The sequence below is a fragment of the Typopeltis vanoorti genome, chromosome 2, assembly GCF_054136105.1.
Source record: "Typopeltis vanoorti isolate ZY-2024b chromosome 2, IOZ_Tvanoo_1.0, whole genome shotgun sequence".
NCBI lineage: Eukaryota > Metazoa > Arthropoda > Arachnida > Uropygi > Thelyphonidae > Typopeltis > Typopeltis vanoorti.
In genome coordinates this window covers 136,808,688-136,831,177 of record NC_143550.1, presented here as the reverse complement: position 1 = coordinate 136,831,177, position 22,490 = coordinate 136,808,688, and the positions used below count along the sequence as shown (strand labels likewise).

General features: G+C 35.2%; 1 protein-coding gene across 3 annotated transcripts in view; it reads left to right on the top strand.

Annotated features, from left to right (window-relative positions):
• Positions 1-22,490, top strand: part of LOC150109453 (uncharacterized) — a 710,474-nt gene that overhangs the window by 300,928 nt on the left and 387,056 nt on the right. For all 3 annotated transcript variants that reach the window (XM_090413228.1, XM_090413221.1, XM_090413233.1), the window contains exons 4-5: positions 6,853-6,886; positions 20,508-21,104. In XM_090413228.1, the coding sequence (XP_090269354.1) occupies positions 6,853-6,886; positions 20,508-21,104 (631 nt within the window). The remainder of the gene's footprint in view (positions 1-6,852; positions 6,887-20,507; positions 21,105-22,490) is intronic.

The following is a 22,490-nucleotide window of genomic DNA, read 5'->3' as shown; positions in this document are numbered from 1 at the left end:
GTCCCAGTGCTGCTGCTGTCACCTTATTGTAATAAATAAGTAGATTACTAAAACATGACCTCCCATTAGCAAATTCATGCTGTCCCAAAAATAATATTAAATTATAAATACCAAAAAAGATAATAAATACCATTACTGTCAACCCAGTTCCAGATCCTTATTGTTACCAATCTTTCCAACACTTTAAGCACAACACCTGACACCCAGATTGTCCTATAATTTGCTTGAATTTTGCTTCAATTCTGTCTTCTCCTTTGGAACTTGACCCAATGTCAAGGCATTGACATTGGGTCAAGTACATTCTTTCAAAATACATGGTAATATATCATCAACTCCCATAATTTGATTAATTGCCCATATACCTCTTCCTCACTCACAGTTAGTCTCTTCTCATCATCCACTGTGTCACATTCACAATGATGTGAAAGACCTTCATGAATTGCTCATTAAATATTTCAACTATATCCTTCACAGCAGTTGTTCTTATATTATTTTCTCCAATTAGTGTCATCCTACCATAATTATTATTATTATTAATTTTTTTTTTTTTTTGCTGGCTACATATCAAAAGAACTCCCTAGGATTTTTTTTTTAAATATTTGGCTTCATTAGCTAACTGCTGTTCATACTGAACTTTTGTTACCCTTACCAACCAAGTAACACTTCTTGCCTGCTCTTTGCATTCCTCATGGAATTGATTATTACCACTCCTCGTATGTTGCCCCCATAATGCCTTTTTTTCTCTGTATTGCATGCTTAATTTCTTCATTCATCCATTTCACACCTACCTTATTTAACCTTCTGGTCTTTGGAGTACATTTAGACATTGTTTCTACTAGATAGTTCTTGAATATCACCCAATCAGCATTGATCTCCTTTCCATCCAACTCCTCATTCCATCTTTGTAACACATCCTCACATGGCTGGCAACCACCCAGGTATTCACTTCATAGTCACTCTCACCAACTGGAGGAAGATTTGACACCTCATTTATAAGAACATCTTCTGATGAGATGATCAAATCCAAGTCCCTCAACCATCACATGCTCTTTGTTACATACTGCCTGAGGTAGTTGTCCCTTAAGAAACTCATTTTCTTTACTTCCAGTTGCTATCTTGTCATTGAAATCTATATTGCTGTAATTAAAATCACCCATAATGATCACCCTTTTCCCATTTGCTTGGCTAATATACTTATACATATTCTGGTCACTACCTTTCACATTACCAGATCTGTAGCAACATCCAGTGAAGTATTTATTCTGTTCACCTCTATGTCATACCATACTGCCTCAAAACCACTACCATTATTTCCCTCTTGCATCTCTACCTTGTATGGACATAACTTTCTATCATCAGTATCACTTCATCTCCCTTTTTTACCTTTCCTATCTTCATGAAATACAACCTACCTTTCCATCTATATTCCTGTCAAAATGTCATTCTCATCCAGTCACGTCTCACTTATTCCAACAAGTTATGGGTGAATGAACTCAATCAATGCATCCATTTAATTTCACTTGTTTCTGATACTTCTATCATTTGTATACAAATATAACAGCTCATTCCTGGATTTATGACAAGTTTCACTGATACCACTTATCAGATATGACTTCTCCATACTTTCCTCGAGCCATTTCTTTTTCTCCTTACTCATCCCAGAACCTTCTTCAAAAACATCTGTTTTCCCTACATCTTAGGTCATCCCTATTCCTTTTTTTTTTTTTTTTTGTCCACACACACACACACACACACACACACACACACATCCTCTTGGAGCATTGACCTTTCTCACACGGTGTTCCCCTGTTCACCCTAAGTCTCCTGTATGTCTTGCAGACTTGTTTTCTCATTCTCTACACTCATGCTGCTCACTTCTTCAATCATAAGTACCACTTCAATCTCTCCTTTCTTACTCTCCTACTCTTTCACATTGCTTCTTACTTTGCTCAGATTCATTTTCTGTACTCATTACTGTCCCAGCAGCAGTTTTATAGAATGTGTCATTCTGTTCACTGCATTCACAGAGTGAAATTAGGATTATAGTTTGATATAATGAATGATGCTTTGATTTTATGCTATAATGATTCTGGCTAGGGAGATTGTAGTGGAGCCAATATAGGAGATAGAAATGTATCCCTAATTTCTGAGAAAATAATTGTATATATATTTCATTTCTTGCAACAAGTGTATGACAGTGAGTGAATGGTTAGTATGTTACTGTTAGTTATACTTTTAACTTTATTCATTGTCTCATGTTAGATTACATTCACACGGTATCTGGTAAATGCCAGCTAATGATAGAGGTGCCAGTTTGTCTTTTGTAGATGGCAACAGATGAGAAATTTTGTTGATCGGAAAATATGTGGGAATGAGATGGTACTTCTTCAAAATTCTACCAATCAGTTCCGAGATGCCAGAAATATAAGGGATTGGAACCCTGCAGTCTGTTGAAGAATCCTGAGGTGTTGGAACATAGGAGTCCATTATAACTAATATTTAAGGAATTGACAGCGTATACTGGAAATATAGATTAAATAAACTTTAATATACACTTTCCGATATTTCGGCGAACGTTACGTTGCCATCTTCTTGGGAACTTACTAAAAAGACACGTGCACACAAGTACTAATACAACAAATGAGACTGAGGCTAGGACGCTAGCGTTTTCCTAAAGTCCTGATGGTGCCCTCTGGCGGGCTATATTGGTAGTTCTTGGCCTTTGGGCTGAAGTTCTTTTGATAACAGTTTCCCAAATTTGGGGCAGTTTCATGCATCCAAATTTGTTGAGGTTTGGCATGTTCCTAAGGGCCGAGGCTGATTCCATGAATAGTCTTTCATACTTGAACTTGCTGCGGTGTATTACTGTGGCTTTCTTCCATCTTATTCTGTGGCGAGTATCCAGAGCGTGGTCTGCAAGCCCAGAGTGGCTGTACTGGTGAAATCGGATGTAATCCTTGTGTTCTGAGATTCTGATATTTGCTGTCCTGCCTGTTTGGCCAAAGTAGGACAGTTTACAGCTGCAAGGGACCTGGTATACACCAGGTAGGTCTAGGGGAAGTGGTTGGTCTTTGGTGGAGCGGATAAGGGATGCCAGTTTTCTATGTGGTCTGTAACAAGTGGTCAGGTCATGTTTTTTTAAGATTTTATTGATTTTTTCTGAGGTGCCTCTGATGTAGGGAATAGTGATGGATTTAGAGTAATCTTTTTTGTGAAGGGAAGGGGGTGGTGGGTTATGGATAACTGGGTTAAGTATTTTTTGGATTTTTTGGAGGGGGTAGCCGTTGGCTGAGAAAGTGTCACGGATGTGATTTAGTTCAGTGGTTAGGGCTTGATTATTAGAACAGATTATTTTTGCCCTGTTGAATAATGTTTTAATAACTCCATATTGTTGTGAGGGGGGGTGGTGGGATTGTTGGTGAATGTATCTGCCACATAATCAAGCCCTTCTAATAATCAAGCCCTAACCACTGAACTAAATCACATCCGTGACACTTTCTCAGCCAACAGCTACCCCCTCCAAAAAATCCAAAAAATACTTAACCCAGTTATCCATAACCCACCACCCCCTTCCCTTCACAAAAAAGATTACTCTAAATCCATCACTATTCCCTACATCAGAGGCACCTCAGAAAAAATCAATAAAATCTTAAAAAAACATGACCTGACCACTTGTTACAGACCACATAGAAAACTGGCATCCCTTATCCGCTCCACCAAAGACCAACCACTTCCCCTAGACCTACCTGGTGTATACCAGGTCCCTTGCAGCTGTAAACTGTCCTACTTTGGCCAAACAGGCAGGACAGCAAATATCAGAATCTCAGAACACAAGGATTACATCCGATTTCACCAGTACAGCCACTCTGGGCTTGCAGACCACGCTCTGGATACTCGCCACAGAATAAGATGGAAGAAAGCCACAGTAATACACCGCAGCAAGTTCAAGTATGAAAGACTATTCATGGAATCAGCCTCGGCCCTTAGGAACATGCCAAACCTCAACAAATTTGGATGCATGAAACTGCCCCAAATTTGGGAAACTGTTATCAAAAGAACTTCAGCCCAAAGGCCAAGAACTACCAATATAGCCCGCCAGAGGGCACCATCAGGACTTTAGGAAAACGCTAGCGTCCTAGCCTCAGTCTCATTTGTTGTATTAGTACTTGTGTGCACGTGTCTTTTTAGTAAGTTCCCAAGAAGATGGCAACGTAACGTTCGCCGAAATATCGGAAAGTGTATATTAAAGTTTATTTAATCTATATTTCCAGTATACGCTGTCAATTCCTTAAATATTAGTTATTATGTCTAACCAGCGTATAAGCCTCTCAACAAGAATAAGGAATCCATTATCTGTTGGATTTGATTAGGTTTACCAGACCATGTTGAATATAATCTAACATATTTTGGACAAACAGGCTGTTCTGTAGAAAAAAAGAATTAAAGAACATCAATATTATATCGAATACATGAAGCTTCAAAAGTCGGTCTGGCACAACATAGTATTGACACTAAACACAATATCCAGTGGGATAAAGCTTGTCTTCTCCATAGATGCAGGTTAAATATGAATGCCTTTTCAAAGAAGGTTGTGAAGCCCTTTTACATTGGCCAAATATGAATCAGAATCTCCCCCAAATGTTTTGGGAGATTCTTATCTTATGTAACCATCAAAAATAGTTTTTAATAATATTTTTAATATTATTAAAAATATTAATTGGTAAATCACCGACTGCTGTATGAACCGAATTACTTTGTAATCCGGTTCCTTTGATTGCTTGTTTCTACACACTGATGATGTACTGTTATTTTCAGTATGAAATATCTGTACTTTTATTTCATTAAAGTTAATTACTGTGGTTATCGTGTAATTTATTATGTATTTATAATCATGCCATAGGTACCTTTAAAGATTAGACATTAGATGCATTTTTACTGCATTTAAATAGCCAACATCCTAAAATCCACTTCACAATGGAAAAGGAATCTCATAACTGTCTTCCCCTTCCTAGGTACACTAGTCGCATGCCTTCACATGGTTCATTATTTTTTTCCATTTATAGAAAACCTACACATACCAGCAGATATTCGCACAACTATCCCATCATTCAGTTCAACATTTGGTATCCTAAAAGCATTGAAATAGAGCTATTTGTTCCAATGATAATGCTCTTACCACTGAACTTGCCTACCTTTTCCACACCTTTGTAGCCAATGGATATAATCCCAAAAAAATAGAAAAAATACTAAATGCCCTCCCAAACCCCTCCCTCACCTAATACACCAGACCATAACCAAACTATTGTTATTCCATACATACTGAAGAGTATGTATGGGATAGTAACTCTACAAAGCTTAATAAATATCAGCTTGTCACCACTTTTAAACCATATGTCTAGTTGTATTCTGTCATTCTGTTCACCTAAGGACAAACTCTCTCATTTAATCTCATCCAGGAGCATGTGATGTGACCTTCTTACTATGGACAGACATGAAGAACTGTTGACATTTGCTTCAGAGAACATAAAATAATACATTTGGCACCATGATTATGGCAAGTTGAGTCTAGCAGATCATGCCTTGGATGCCACTTCACACAGAATCAGATGAAAGAAAAACAAGTGTTACACAGAAATCATAATAAGTCAAGGAGACAGTTTTTGGAATCAACAGTAGCTTTAAAACATTTCCCAAACTTCAAGTATGACTGTATCCATTTACCCAAAATCTGGGAGACAGTCATTGTAAGATCATATTAATACTTGTTAACTCTATCTTTATCCAACAATATATAGTGCCAATTAAGACATTACTGCTGCTGTTGTCCATTACTATTTTGTATTTAACTAATTGTTGCTGTTTGCATACTGTGACACTGTTTTTTTTTTTTTGTGCTTTGAAGATACTGGGTATAACACCAGTGAAATATCAATAAATAAGTAAATAAATGTTACTTTTTTACCCGTTTATTATTCTTCCGAATTAAAATCATTAAACTAATTGTGAACTGACAACTCATAAGCTTTTCTATTTGGGGGAGGGGGGGGGGGATAATATTTTTCACCTGTTTTCTTCTGATTTTATTTTATTTTATTTTTTTTGTTTAATGTTGACAGATTAAGACAATAACTGCTTTCATAAATTATTTGTAAATGCACTAATGTTGTCAACCTTCCACTTCCCCCATTCTCCATTTCTGATTGAGGGATTTTTTCCACTTTGATACTGATGCCTATAGATAAACTGAGATTTTATATGGATTCAGAATCCAAGTGTTAACACCCCAATCGGCCATGATGTCTATAGATGTTCAGCAAAATCTGGATACAATTCTGTAACACCTATTGATTAACATGGATAAGAAGTGCAATTTGGTATCACTATTTCATCCACCATGGCTGGTAGAGAGGTTAAAAGTATGAGCCAAAAAAACTAAATTTAAATTTATAGCAGTCAGAGACAGTCTTAGTGTTTTAAGGCTTAACATATTAACAGATATTATCAGTTTTTGTTTGGATTCATCAGATTGTGTGTGTGTGTGTTGGGATGGTAGAAATGTAGAGCTGACTGCATCTCATTCCTAGTCTGATCAGGTAAGCTTCTTTCATTCTGCTGGCGATACTGCAGTTGTTGGTATTCTAGATAAAATAAGCTTCATTTGTTTCAATTTTTTTTATTTTTTTTAATTTTTTATAAATTTAAGTTTTCTAAACTGTTCAATCATTGCTAATTTCTTCTTGACTTTCCATTTACACATCAATATATGTATTATGTTTTAAAATTGAACTATAGACTTAATTGATTTTATTGTTGGAAAATTTTCAGTTTCATTGATTGTATTTTTCCTTTTAGTGTGTTTCAGTGATGTGACTTTGCCTGCTTTCAGGTAAGGCCCATTCATTCAATAGGAATAATTACTATGTGTTAATGTTAATATTCTTAGATGTTAATGTTTTATTGATATTAATGCATACTAATGATTGTTAGACATACAAAAATATTTTGGGAAAATTTGGAGAAAAGAGCAAAGCTAATAATAATAGCAAATTCCTGTTGGATTTCTACTCAGGACATGGACTGGTTATTACTAACACCATGTTCCAACATAAAAATATGCACAAAATCACATGGAGAGAAGAGGCAAGGAATAAGAAAAATCTCATTGACTATGTTATTGTCGATAGTGATGTTTTCTCCCTTGTGCAGAACACCAGAGTGTACAGAGGATATGAAATTGGAAGTGATCACCATTTAGTCTTGAGCAGACTAAAATTGAATTTCATATTGGAAAGAAGAACATGTAAGAAAGTTTTAAAGTGAATAAAAGTCAAGCAGCTCCAGATGTGAACTGTAAACTAAAATAACATTTTTGAAGAAAAAATTAAAGAGTTTGAGAACAGGAACCAAACCTTGGAGATTCAGTGGCAAGCCCTGAAGAAAACACTGATCGATTCAGCCAGAGAGACATGTGGTGAAGTTGTCTGCAAGGATAGAAAAATCAGAACTCCATGGTGGATACAGGAAGTTAAGGAGGCAGTGAAGGAAAAGAAGAAAGCATATCAAAAGTTAATTGGAAATAAGTCAGATTGTGCTCTTAGAGAATACAGAGACAAATGTAAAAAAGCTAAACACTATGTAAAATTAGCTAAACAAAAGTCATGGGAAGAATTTGGTAAGAACATAGAAAATAAATATCAAGAAGGTGGGAAGATATTCTGGAGGTTGTTGAAGAAGCTCAGAAATGGAGGAAAGAGTGCTGTAAAAGGAATTAGAGATGATAAAAAGGTGACATGAAAACTGGTGAAAAAGATATTCTTGAAGTATGGAGTAATTACTTCGAAAAATTGCTAAATGAGACAAGCTATGAAGACATCACAGTGTTAAAAAAACATTCAACAGGCATGCAGTCAGGAATACATATCCATACTTAAAGTAGAAAAAGCCATCAAAGGCCTGAAATGTGGAAAGGCAGCAGGTGTAGATGATATTTGACCAGAAATGCTCAAATATCGAGATATACAAGTTTTACAGTGGCTGCACTGCATAGTTCAGAGGGCCTGGACAGAGGGATGAATTCCCAATGATTGGAGTAGAGCTTGCAAAATACCCATATATAAAAGGGAAATAAAACTGAATGTGAGAATTACAGAGGTATTTCTCTACTGAGTGTTCCTCGTAAGATTTATGCAAGTATACTTGAGAAACAGTTGAGAAGGATTGTGGAAGCTTGCTGAAAAACAAGCTGGATTCAACCATATAGAGGCTCTTGGGATCATTTTCACTTTACATTTGTTTAGAAATTTGTTTACGACAAATAGTTGAAAAATCATGGGAATATAACAAAGATCTGTATTTAAGTTTTGTAGATCAGGAAAAGGCATATGACAAGGTGCCAAGAGAGAAGCTATTTAAAATGCTACCATTATATGGTGTCAGTGGTGCATTGTATCAAGCAATACTTAGTCTTTATTTGAGTTGTAAGTCTGCAGTTAGAATTGAAGGAAGTACAGGAAGATGATTTAATGTTAAATCTGGTGTCAGACAAGGATTTACATTATCCCCTTTGTTATTCATTATCTATATGGATCGCGTTATGAAGGAAAGTGGTATTAAACCTGATATCAGAATTGGAGATTTTAATGTCAGCTCTTTGCTTTATGTGGACAATGTTATACTTGTAAATAAATCTGCTATAGGCCTGCAAGATTCCCTGACTAAATTGAATAACTGTTGTAATAGATATGGTATGAAGGTCAGCAATAAGAAGACAAAGATGATGAAAATAGGCAGAATCATTGAAAATATCAACTGCATTGTGAATGGAGAACCTATAGAACAAGTAAAACATTTCAGCTACTTAGGCACAATGTTAGTGAATATGGTAAACTAAATATGGAAATAGACAACAGAATCATCAAAGCTGGTTTGGTAGGAAGTTAATTGAATAAATTTATATGGAATAAGAGAGAAATTTGCCAAAACACTAAATTAGCTGTATACAAGATAGTGTTCAACCAATATTTACTTATGGATCTGAGAGCTGGGTCAGAAGTAAAACGCTTGACCAAAGACTAGAGACCGCAGATATGAGAGTCCTGAGAAAGTTTAGGGGCATGAACAGATGGCATCAATGGCAATATCATATTAAAAACGAGGATATTAGGAATGAACTTGACATTGTCAGCATTTGGGAATGCGTTAGCAGAGCTAATCTTAGCTCTGCTAATGCATTCCCAAATCTAAGTATTGCTTGACAAAGAACACTTGTTTTGCTAATCTTTCGTCTCCCAGAATGGGAGACGAAAGATTAGGCAAAACAAGTGTTCTTTGCCAGTTGGCAGGGAAACGACCAGAGGAAGACGACCAAGATATAGGTGAATTGATATGGTAAAAAGTGCCTTAGAAGATAGAAATATAAGATCTGATAAATGTTGGAGTCTTGACAGGTTACAGTCTGATTTGGAGGAAAATTGTAGATCGGAAGTGAGTAATGATGTAAATTTTTCATGTAGTACTATCCTGTACAACCCTTGAGGGTACATGGATGATAATAATGCATGCTGTTAATGTTCCACTTGTTAATAAAAAGGGAAGGTAATAAATATATTATTATGCATATAGATTTTTACCTTGATGCTGCTTTAGTAATTTTTGAATAACTAGGAAGCTTAATTTAATATAACCAAGTACACAAAAGCACATCATTTGTTTCTGAACTTCAATAAGGAACATAACTTCAACCAAAATGGGCCTGGTAGGTAGAATGAAGAAGGGTGGTGTGATAGACATAAATTTTGGAGAAGTTTGTCAGATTGATTTAGAAGAGATTGTTTATAGTCTGTTAGAATAACATGAGAGGCTATCCCCAGAAGTTGTATCAGGAGGATTTGAACAAGGAAATGAGGACTAGAGAACTGGGAGTGCAGTAAGTTCAGAAACAGTGAACAAGTTTAAAGTGGTGTATGGCCAGCGTAATGTTAGTCATATATCCCTTTTTATTGCTGCACATAATTCACATATATAAAATTCGTATTTTGTTTTCAAATACCATATGAAATTTTGTTGTTGCAATTATTCCTTCACTCATCACAAAATAAACACTTGTTTATTGAAACTAAAATATAAGGACAGTAGTTAACAGAAAGTAAGTTTGTGGGATTTACTCATAAATTTATTTTAATAAACTAAACTTCTGCACATTTCACTATTTACTAATTCAAATTACAGTGTTCAAAATTTTTTTTTTTTTTTTTCTTTTCTGCTATGTTTATTTTCCTGATAAAGCTGTTAGTAAACAGAAAGACATGTTGAAGTTTATTATAATAAATCTACAAGTAAATCCTGTAAATTTAGTTTCTGTTAAATGTCTATTTAATTTTCTGTGAATCCTATCCACAAAAAATTGCAAACCTATGTACAGTCTGTTCTGTTGTCTGTAATGTTGAATTTGTTCATATATAAGTGGTAAAGAGAGGAATAAAATCATCAAAACATGAAATTGTGTTATCTCGTATGCAATTTTTCATGAGGTGACTGTGCTTTGCCCTACCAACAAACATGAAAAATGCCACTGAACTGGTTGTTTAGTGACTATGGAGGAATGCACAAAAATACCCCTCCTCCCAATCTCTCTCTCTATTCCAGTATACCCATGTGCATTATCCTACAAGTGTATATTGTTCTGTTATGATAAAAATACATAACACAGCATCCTGATTATATGAATCCAAATAGTGAATGAAAACTGCCAACCTTAAGTTTGAGGAGAAGCATGAAATGATAAAATGGTTTTTTGCAAATAATGAGGAAACATAATATCAAGAGCAGTAGTCATGAAGAAATTCACATTGCACACCATTGTCTCTGGTGGTGATAACCTTGCAGATTTTTACTAATCTTTTAAGCTGAAGTTTACCATGATGTATTTAAAAATTATGACAAGAAGAAAACCTTCAAAATTTGTAACATTCTTGCTAATGCATCAAGCCATCTTTGGATGTGGAGCCCTCCCTCCCAACACCAAGATCATCTTTTTACTCCTCAAAATCCTCTATTTTTACTGGCTAACAGCATCTCTCTCTCTACTACAGTCCTTTGAAGAAGGTGATGGCAGTATTTAAGGCTTATATTTAAAGGAAACATTCAATATGTTAATCTTGAATGTTTGCTTTAAATAATAAAATTATTGCTATTGAAGGTGGTAATTCACAAACTGTTTTGCAATTCTGGAAGCAATTTAATGTCAAATTTGCCATTGATGTTATTGTGAAGGTGTGGAATAATATAACAAGACTACTTGCATTGCGTGTGGTGGAAACTTTTCTCTGATTTAATTTGTGATTTTGTTGGTTTCAAACATTCAGATAAAATCCTACAAATCAAAGCAAGTTGTGTTGCTCTTGCAAAATAAGTTGGAAGTAGAGAATGAAGACGTTGAGGAACTGCTGCAGTTTTTCACTGAGGGTCTGTCTGCTCTAGACTTGCATCAACTTGTTGGTGCGGGACAGGTAGAAGCCACAGATGATGATGATAGTGAAGTCCAGCAAACTGGCTCATGAGAACTTAATTAATATCAGTTATCATCTGATTTAAGTGGGATTGAAAAGCTCTTCTAGTTGATTGAAGATAACATATATAATGCTGAGTACAGCAGGATAGCACTTCTTGGTGTCTGGTCTCATTTGTAGCCATTTAAGCAGCTTCTTCATGAAAGGAGCAAGCTGGCAAAAACTAAAAAGCTGAATTTCTATTTTAAGGCAGAAGAAAGAAACACAGGACATGAGCCATAGCCATCTACCTCTGGTGTAACATTTCATTCTAAGAACGATGTCCTTCCTTCCACTTCTCCATAACTCAGAAATCATTACAATTCTCCACACCTATTTATATCAAGCAAACTTCATATCTTTTGTCAAGATGAAGTACTATATTTACTGTAGTACTGTATTTCTTTATTTATTACAAATTTAAGATGTCTAAAACTTGGTTGCACTTTTACAATTTTTTTTTAGTGTATTACAAGACTGTACATATTTTGAGTGTTCTGCTCCAACCCTATTTTCCTATAAACCCTGCATTTTTATCACATGAAATTCCATAATAGTTATAGGAGAAATAACTCTTAAGTTTATAAGTGAACTGAAAGATAAGCACTTCAGGGCTACAGTAAGGAGAGTGATAGTCTCACTCTGGACAACAAAATTCATCTACTACATTACCTTGACAAACATCATTGCTATATTGGAATTCAAAGTGTAGGTTTGGAGAGACAATCTACCCATTCCAGCCAGGCTGGCAGTATTCTGTTATGTACCAAGATCTCATGTTGTTGCAAGGCATACACATCAGTCACCAGAGGTTTATTATTATTATGCTGGCCCCTCCAGAGAATCGGGGGATTCATTAAAGAAAGACCTCTTCCAGGTCTGACAATGCCTAAGCATCTGTCATATCTTTCTTTGAAAACATTCACCAAATATGCATTACAGCATCTACTGGCTGTCTACTCATCACATGCTATGAAAAGAATCTGAACTTTGGGTACTTCCTAACCACACTCTTACTTTGCTTCCAGGGGATGACCTTAGATTCTTCCTCATCTGCCATAAGATAAAAATCTCACTTATACCTATACTGTAAGATTTTCTTACCAGCTTTTGTTTCTGCCATAGCTCCTTTCTTCTGTGTATTACTCAGAAAACCCATTTACTCACTCTTCCCTCATATGCATAATTCTATAGGTTGGATCATTATGCCTGCTGCTGTTAGATCATTTCAGTTGTCTCCTCATTTCTTCTGAACCCAGGTGAGGTTGGTTGTAAGCCTTGTAAAAGTGAGAGAATAACTTAGTGTTTTTCTCTCCAACATTGCAGTTATAAATCTAACAGATAAGCTTATTTGTTTACGGTTATTCATGACTTATTTTTAACAGTATTAACAACACTAAACAAACTATTTTATCAAAAGATTATGTTTTATTAACTGCTTATATTTTGCTGAATTTCAAATCAGCATCATCAGAGTGCAACACAGCTTTATATGTGAGCAGTGAGTGAGTAAGTGAAACAATATAAGCAATTAATAAAACATCTTTTGATAAAATAGTTTGTTTGGTGTTGTTAATACTGCTAAAAATAAGTCATAAATTGCAGTTATAGATAACTTAACCACCTTAGCATTGTGGCCCTAATTTTGTCTCCCACCACTTCCAGGTATCTAGCTTTATTGACTACTAGCAAATTTTAGGGACTACATGAAAAGTTAGGAAATGCAATAAGAGACATTTCTGCTAAAGAATCCTTACAGGATGGTGTCAACAAAACTATGGGTAAATGATAAATACCAGTTCAATGATGCCAAGTACAAATATTCTGCCTACAATTTCCTCATTCAAAATGCACATCTTTGTACTTGGAACTGGCATTCATTATTGTTTACCCATAGAATTAGTTTTGTTGATATCCTGTAAGGATTCTATAGCAGAAATATCCCTTATTATCCTCCTTAACTCTGCATCATTGGCATATAATTGTATATTACTGTCTACACTATCCTCCCCCGCCCCCCCCGATAACTCATATATATATATATATATATATATATATATATGACAGAATGATCATTAACTCGGTTAACATACATAGTTTTATGAAGAATTGAATGACTAGAACCAAGATTTAAGTAAAAAGGTTTTAATATAAAAGCACTACTAGTTTCAGCCTGTAACAGCCTTCTTCAGGTGACATTATAAAAGAAAGAAAAATCACTAAACATTGATGTCTATGTTATTCATAGTCTTCAATGTTTAGTGATTTTTCTATACATAATTAGCATGAAAACGTAGTTGAAGCTGTTCTTCTTTCGTTTGTTGCATTGTTGGGAGAGTGCATGCTTGCAGCCTCACGTGAACACCAGTACATGATTACAGCTGAATGACTATCTGGGAGGTTGTAGCTCAAATTGTTATTTAGATGAACAGGATTGAAGATGATTTCTCTAGATTCCACGATTTTTCTCTCTAGTTTGTCACTGCAACTGAAGATGTTAGTAGATTTTCCCAGCAGACTTTGTGACTTTGGTTTTCATCATTAGGATTAGCCAAGAAAAGGATATGACTTGATAATGCACTCGCTCGCTGTCTCTTGTAAGTAATGTCGCTCATGTGTTCTTTCATATGCAATTCGACAGATTTGTTATAATTCACAGATTTATGTGAAACAGTACTTATGTAAGGAATAGATATATTGCCTTTGAATCTATTTGTTTCTTCTGAGTGATGTCTAGGAGGATTAAGAAGGAATTTTTCAATGATTTTCTTGGAATATCCATTAATTTCGAAAGAAGTTTTGAGATGGTTTATTTCTGTAAGAAGTTCATTTGGGTCATCAAGAAGAGAACGGGCTCTATGTCCCAAGGTGGAAATTATTCCAAGCTTATGAGGAGGGGAAAAAAAAAAATATATATATATATATATATATATAGTCTGTTTATCATACTCACCTTTGAGTTTATATAACAGTTTCCAGTGTAGAATCATTTTCATTGCTTTTGACAAAATCAAAAAAGTATTGTGGTATATCCATTTCTCCTATTCAACTCTGCAGTCTCCTCTATTATAAGACAAGAGCAAATTGCCAAAGCAAGAATTACCCTTAACAGTACCTTGCTGTCATCAATAGAGGATCCAAGTGCAACTGAATCACATCTGGATGCAGATCCTAATTAGCTTCTTAAGCACCCCTTAATGGCATTCCAGAAATACTGATCGAGCTATGATTCTTAACTTCATTATTGTATAATGCAGTTATTTCGCACTCCTCCCACACAGAAATTGTGCTTATATTGAGAGTTCTTTTGTACATTCCTATATGAACCTCACTGATTCAGCCTCGCTGCTCTGAGTCAAGCTCAGAGCAGTTCCACCTCATCCACTTCCTATGTTTTTGTTTAGTTCCACCTCAGCATCCTGATTGCTAATGGGGCTGACTGGAATGTTATACCTTATAAAAAAAATTGCTCAACAACTTGGCTATTTCTTAAGTATCCAACACTTTATCTCACCCCCCCCCAAATGGGGGGGTTGAGATGGTGCCGTATTTCCATGTAAAAGGGGTCTCACTGCCGTTGTATCATTATATGCTAAATAAATAAATAAATAAATAAATAAATACAGTGCATTAATCTTTCTCCTGGTGTTTGGATCACAGTATTTTCTCACAGCTTTTGCCTCAAAGTCTTATTCATCTATTTAACTTCTAGGGGATTTATTCTTTCAGCTCTGGGGATGTAGTCAGGTATTGATATCCTTTGACCACTTCCCATGTACTGCATGATATTTCTACCATGCAGCTTTTCATGCCAAGCACTGCTCCAAACTGTCTTCTCAGTCTATCGTCACCTACCTTATAGTTCCACATATACCACTTTATCCAACACTCTCATATGATTTCCACCTTCCAAATAAATTAAAACCGAATTATCGTTCCTCTCCCCCAACTTGTAACAAAATAGCTATCTCACTTAATATACAGATTCTTAGATGTGGTTACTAGATCCAGTATTCTTGTAGTATGAGTCCCTTTTATGCACTTTTAAGATAGTCATCACACAGTAATTGTAAATTCTTTTTTCTTTCATCTTGCATTCTTTCATTTTCCTCCAGTCAGTATCCTAATAGTTGAAGTCATCCATAATGAGAATTATACTTGTATAAACAACGTTTATCTGTTTATTCAGTTCACAGTCCCCTTCAGATGATCTGGTCTGTACTTCATGTAACTATGCATTTTGTTTTGTTAACCTCTGTGTTATGCCAAACAGAATCAGACTTATTACCTGTATTACACACATACTCTTTCTACCACCAACAACATTTGGGAGCTCTACTTTGATTGGATTTAATTTCTCTCCAGTCATTAGCAGTATTCTTCTTTCAAACTGTGTGTTCCAGCTAACATGTTTCTAGTTTCAATTCACATTATCAATCTGTGCTCCTACAAAACATGTTTATTTGTTTCTTCGTCTAGCACACTCCAGATCATTGTATATCACTATCTTTTTCATTTTTTTTTCCCTGTTCTTTCACACACATTTTCTTTTCTTTCTTTCTTTCTTTCTTTTTTTTTTTAACCCTTTTAGATTCATTCATTTTTTTATTCCTGATAAGTGCTTTTCTAGCCTTTTCAATTCTTGTTTGGTATCATCCAACTCAGCCATGTGATTTCTGCCATTAACAATGTTCTATTTTTAAATCTGCTATATCCATATCATCTCTTTCATACTCTCTCATACTTCTATCATCACACACAACCTGCTATATCCACACATTTTTTAACTTTCTGACTTTGAATCAGAAGATTGTAGGTTCGGCTCCTGTTGTGAGCGTTTGCTTTGCCGACCTGGTTGGCCGAGTGGTTAGCGTATCTGCTCTCTACCGAAAAGGCTGCGGGTTCAAATCCCACCAAGGGCATGGATGTTTGTGATTGTCTGTGATACTAGTGGTGGTGGTCAGTGGTAGATGCCGTTGGTATAGATGATGAAGGTAGTTGCAGATGGTGAAGACAAAAAGTTGTAGAGTAGGTGCCCTCCCTCGATGAATCTTTGGATTTCCTGGAGGTGTTATGTAATGATAATAATCATTATGTACTATGCCACTTTTATTTGCATTATTTTCTCATGAGCCATACAACCTGCTATATTCCACTCATTTAATTTTTCATCAGAAATTTTGCTTGCATTAAATATTCCATCCCTCTATATGTTTGATCAGTTTTTAAAACACATTTTTTAAACTTCTCGCTACCATCTTGTCTCCTTTATTCTATAAGCTATTTGCATTTGCCAATGAATACCATCTCATTGCATGAGACTACTTGTATTGAAGTTAAATTAAGGACTAACTACCTCCATTGTTTTGTCAATTATTGGTTATTACTAGTATTAACAGTATTTCTTCTTTTACGAGGGCTGTTCAATAAGTAATAAGACTAATTTTACTGTCGCAAAACCGCTCATCACAATATTAATTTCTGTGGAATAAACAAATGTTGCTGTCTGTATTAATGAAAGAGGTTGATAGATGGCGTATACGGACTGATGTGCCAGAGTGTCACGTGACTAAACGCAAGCTTGTTTCGGCACGCCTACGAGCCGTGGCCAGTCGTCGAAATGGAAGTGTCCTTGGAACAGTGTTATGCGATTAAATTTTGTGTGCATTTCAAAAATTGGCATCGGACACTTTTAACATGATGTGCGAAGCTTTCCATGATGAAGCAATGCCGAGGACAAGTGTTTTTCACTGACATAAAACTTTTAAGGAAGGAAGGCAAAATGTGGAAGATCTTGAAAGTGAGGGAAAACCTTCAACGTCCATCACAGAGACAATGATGAACACAGCAGCAATTATCATCAAGGAGGATCGCAGAATTACAGTACGCCAGCTGCATGTTGTCCTGAATATTTCTGTGGGAAGTGTTCACTCAATCATGGCTGAACATTTGGGACTGAAACGTGTTTGCACCCGATGGATTCCCAAACTCTTGACACCGGAGCAAATGCAGCATCGAGTGGATGTGTGCACAGAATGGAACAAGAAGGTGACAGCTTCTTAAACCGCATCATTATAGCAGATGAAGCTTGGTTGTATCACTATGACCCTACAATGAAACAATAAAGCAGTGAATGGAAGCATCCGTCTTCACCTATCCCCAAGAAAGCAAAAACTGTAAAATCGGCTGGTAAAGTTATGACCATAATGTTTTTTGACTATGAAGGCATTGTTTACCAACACGCTGTAGAACCCGGGAATGCTGTAAACGGCTCATACTATGCGGATGTGTTACGGACAATGGTACAGCATGTCAAAAAGAAGCGTCCATTGCTGAAGAATGACTTCTTATTGCACCACAATAATGCAAGGCCACATATTGCTGGTTGTGTTGTGGACGTTTTGCAGAAGAACAACATAGATATCCTACCACACCCTCCATACCGTCCTGATCTCGCACCGTATGATTTCTGGCTGTTTCCTCAGCTCAAGAAACCACTAAGAGGCTGCCATTTCGAAAGCAACAAAGCATGTGTAAAAGCTGCGGAGGCAGTTTTGAAAGAACTCTCAAAAAACAGACTTTCACATGTGTTTAAGAAGTGGATGCAACGTTGAGACAAATGCATCGCGTCTCACGGTAGTTACTTCGAAAAAGACCATGTAATTGATGACGATTAAAGGTAATCTGTTTTCTGTATAAATATAGTCTTATAACTTATTGAACAGCCTTCGTATTATACAAAAAAAAACAACAAAAAAAGTAAAACCAATATATTTTGAAATTCACATGAAAATCTATTTATTTTCTGCTCTTTATTTTTCAGTAGTGTTTCTGTACCTGTCCACATGTAACACTGATGTACTGTTGGGTTTGCATATGAGAAATATTGAACTTGGTCATATGGAAAGGACATGAGTCATAATACTTTTTAGATGTGGATTGGAACAAACTGTTGCTATGAAAGGATTTTCAAAGTGTTAATAGAAATAATTGGTTTGTGGTGTACACTTAACCCCCTTCCCCCCTCAATCAGAGATTGTGACATTGGAAAGTCCATGACTTGTCCATAGTGATTAGACTATGTATATATTACATGTGCTTGTAATATATGAGCTACATAATTATTTCAAACAGTAATAAAGATTTACATTTCAATAATTGGAGAATTTTTTAGTTAATTATTATGATGTTAATAGCATATGTTGATTAAAAACGTCGATGCTCATGTGATAAATTCAGTTTTCATTGATAGGTACATTTAAGTCTTAAACCTTTTTTCTTTATTATTATTTATTACATGACACCTCCAAGGAGTCTAAGAACTCATCATAATAGAGCACTCTACTCCACACAATCCTATCATCTACACCACAACTTAATCTTTCATCTGCATACAATGCCACTGTCTATCATCTGTGTACAATGCTAACTAATAGCATTTTTGTCTGTAAATTGCATGTATACACTGGCTGATTTGCTTGTATAATAAATATAATAATCAATTTCAGTAAAGTCAAATATTGTCTCTGCCCCTCAAAATGAACTTTTTTTTCCCCATTGAAAAGTGAAAACATTATGGTCTTTCCTAGGATAAATACATAATTATCAGTACATTCAATCCTTGACTTATGATGGGGGTACTGTTCCAGTTATCCTGTTTTGAGAAAATGTTGTAAGTTAGAAATCACTATATGAACCATAAGGATCTGTTAACAGTAACATAGCTGAATATTAAAATATGTAAGTCTGTTTGTTATATTTTTAAAATCAATTTTATTTTCTTTTTATTGTGAAAGAATACAATATACATATAACAAAATTTCTGCACATATGATACAGTAGTGTATTGTAAATAAATAATGAAACATCAGCGTAAAATAATCATATGGAAACACACGGAGCAAGGGTAATTCTTCAAAGCTGCTGCCCATTTATTAATTGGGCAATTCATCAGAAGTGGCAGGGGAGGCTAGGTAATCAATGACAAATTCAGGAAATGCAACAAAGCATTCTGAGGATGGTTCACCAGATTCATAACTTGTGGAAGGTCTGGGCTCATCTTCAGGGTATGAGGCTGACAAGTAGGATTGGGATTTTCTTTTTTTTTTTACTGCATATAACTTTCTGTAGCATGCAACTGCAGCTTGCATCATTCTATCTACTTTGATAAATCACTTCATGCTGGGATCCAATTCTTCAAACAATTAAACTGTCTTATTAACAGAGGCAAATGTCTACAAATTTTTTTGTCTATAAAGTTTTCATTCGAGAGCTCTTCTTCCACAGCTTCCAACAAATGATGTACATCTTCATCCTCAACATCCAACTTTTCAACTATCAGCCACTATCTTCTCATGAATCCTTTGTGAGAATCCACTGTCGAATGCTGAATATATGAACATATTTTTACCAGCTTCTTCCAAACATTATTAATATATGCTACTGCCACTTCACCTCACTCCACAATGCATAGGCAAGATGTCATATACTTTCCAAAAGTTCGAGGGTTTTCTCATCCTCAGTAGCAGCAGTAGCCTGAGCAAAAGTTTCTTAAATAATATGCCTTAAAGACAGCAATAACATTCTTATTCCTGGTTTGTAGGAGTGAAATGCTATTCATTGAACTTGTTAATGGGATGGCTGTTGTAATTATGTGTGGTTGTTAAGTGGAGGGCTAACTGTATTAGAAAATATTTTTAAAGAATAAATGTGTTTCCATTTTGTTGGCTTATATTTGTTTTACTAATTTCTTGATTATTCTTCTAATACCATTTAGTCATAAGTTTACATATTTAAAACAACTGAAGTATAATCAAGTTTAGAAAGAAACTAAAGAAATTTTCATACTTTTTAAAAAAATGAAATGTTCCTCTTTTTGCTTTTGTTATTAAATAGCATTTGAGATAAAAGTATGTATTTGATTGTTCATATTTACTTATTTAAAATTTTTTTTTCTTTTAGTTCAACACTGCCAACAGAAGAAGTTTCTTCTGGTCATCTTGCAATGACAGAGAGTGCACGCTATCCTTCAAAAATTCTAGGCAATGGCAGCGGAGGAGAACTTGGTACTCGAGGTACACTGTATATAAGAGAAAGAGATGGATTCTTGAAATCCAAGACAAGATTGGGCTCTTTCCAGCCATTACCTAGTAAGTTGCAAAATGAATCTGGTTCAGATAGTTCTAGGAATGAAAGAATTGCAAAATACAAGGAGGAAAGACGTCAACAGATAGCCTCTAGAGTTGCACAGAGGTTAGGAGAATATGGAAGTAGTCACGAGTTTTCATATCCCCAGCAGTTATCAAAACAAAAGTTAGTTGATGGTCAGTATTCACCAAAACATGACACCCAGAAAAGAAACTTTCAGTCACCTGAATTTAAAGGAGACAAAAAAGAAACAGAAGATTATGAAGGAAGTTGTTTAGCATCACCTAAATTAATAAACAGTTTGAATCAGTCTTCACCTTCAAGAAAGCGCTACATTAGTAGGGATGTTTCTTCACCAGATGATACAAATGGTGTTCTTAGTGGGAGGGTCAGATCCACCAGAGCTTCAAGGTTAAGTGTTAAGTTATTAATATAATATTAAATTGATAATTTTGATATTAACAATTAATATAAATAATATTAATAATAACATTAACATTAAGTGTTAATATTATTTATGGTTTATCAGTAGAGTCAGAAATGTGTTGCTGTGTTTAAAATTGAATATAATTTTCTTCATGATCAGCTCTGGATACAGAGTTCTGCAAAAGGTCATTATAAATTTTGAGTCAGTCATTATAAACGAAAATAGATAAAACCCCATATCAGGAGGCTTTAAAAACATAAGTCTGCCTCCCAACGAGACATATCATTATTGCAGGCAATGCAAAAATAATTGTAAATGTTTTAAAGGAAACAACACAAGAATGAAAGAGGATTGTGTAAGATAACAGGCTATACTTGTTAAAAGTGTGTGTGTGTGTGTGTGTACAGCATATATGCCCAAACTACACCTTTCATGATTCTTTTCATCATAAGGGTGGCACCTGTGCCTTTATGAAATCTGACATAGCCTGCCAGAGAATGGCTAATTTAGAATCTCTTGCTTTTGACCTTCTTTGGCTCAAGATTTCCTTATCCCATTTAGTCACATTCATTTTTTTGCATTTATTGGTCTCCAAACTCTGATAATCACACAGATTGCTTCACATTCCTTTCCACAGGTAACAGATTAATTTGGAGGAAAATCAATTCATGTAGTACTATCATATCCTGTACACCCCTTGAGGGTACATGTCAGGAATTTGATGATGATGATATATTATGACAAGAAATTATCTTTTTATCTTAATTCTTTATCCCAGTATAAGCAAACTGCACAGAAAATATCTTCATGACTAGTCTACTTATGTCTATATAAGTATAGACATAAGTAGACTTTATGACTGATGACTTTGTATACTTGCCTTGTTATCCTATATACAGTAGCAATATACACTTCCTTTTGGTCAGATATATTACTGTTCATTATGGGAAGGGTTGCTATACCTAAACTAGCTTCAACTGTGAATCTTCCCATAATGCATAGCATACATGTCTGCAAAGAAGTGTGATTTGTATAATGGGACACTAGGTAATCGATGCGAGGTCAGCAGCTACTATATACAAGTAGACTAGTCGTGAAGATACTTAATGTATAATCTTTGTTTGCTTATGCTTGGGTAAAGGATTAAAACAAGCATACAATTATTTTTCAAGTATAATATATTTTGTAAATTAAATATCTTTTTAACAAGCACATCCTACACAAACATTTCTGAGGTGAACCAACCCAACAAATTAAACTTAATTTAATTAAATCATTTTCTGAGTGTGCATTATTTCAGGTGGATATATTGCAGCTACAGAAGTGATATGGTCTCATGTGTGTGGTGTTTAGAGATAGATAAACTGGTA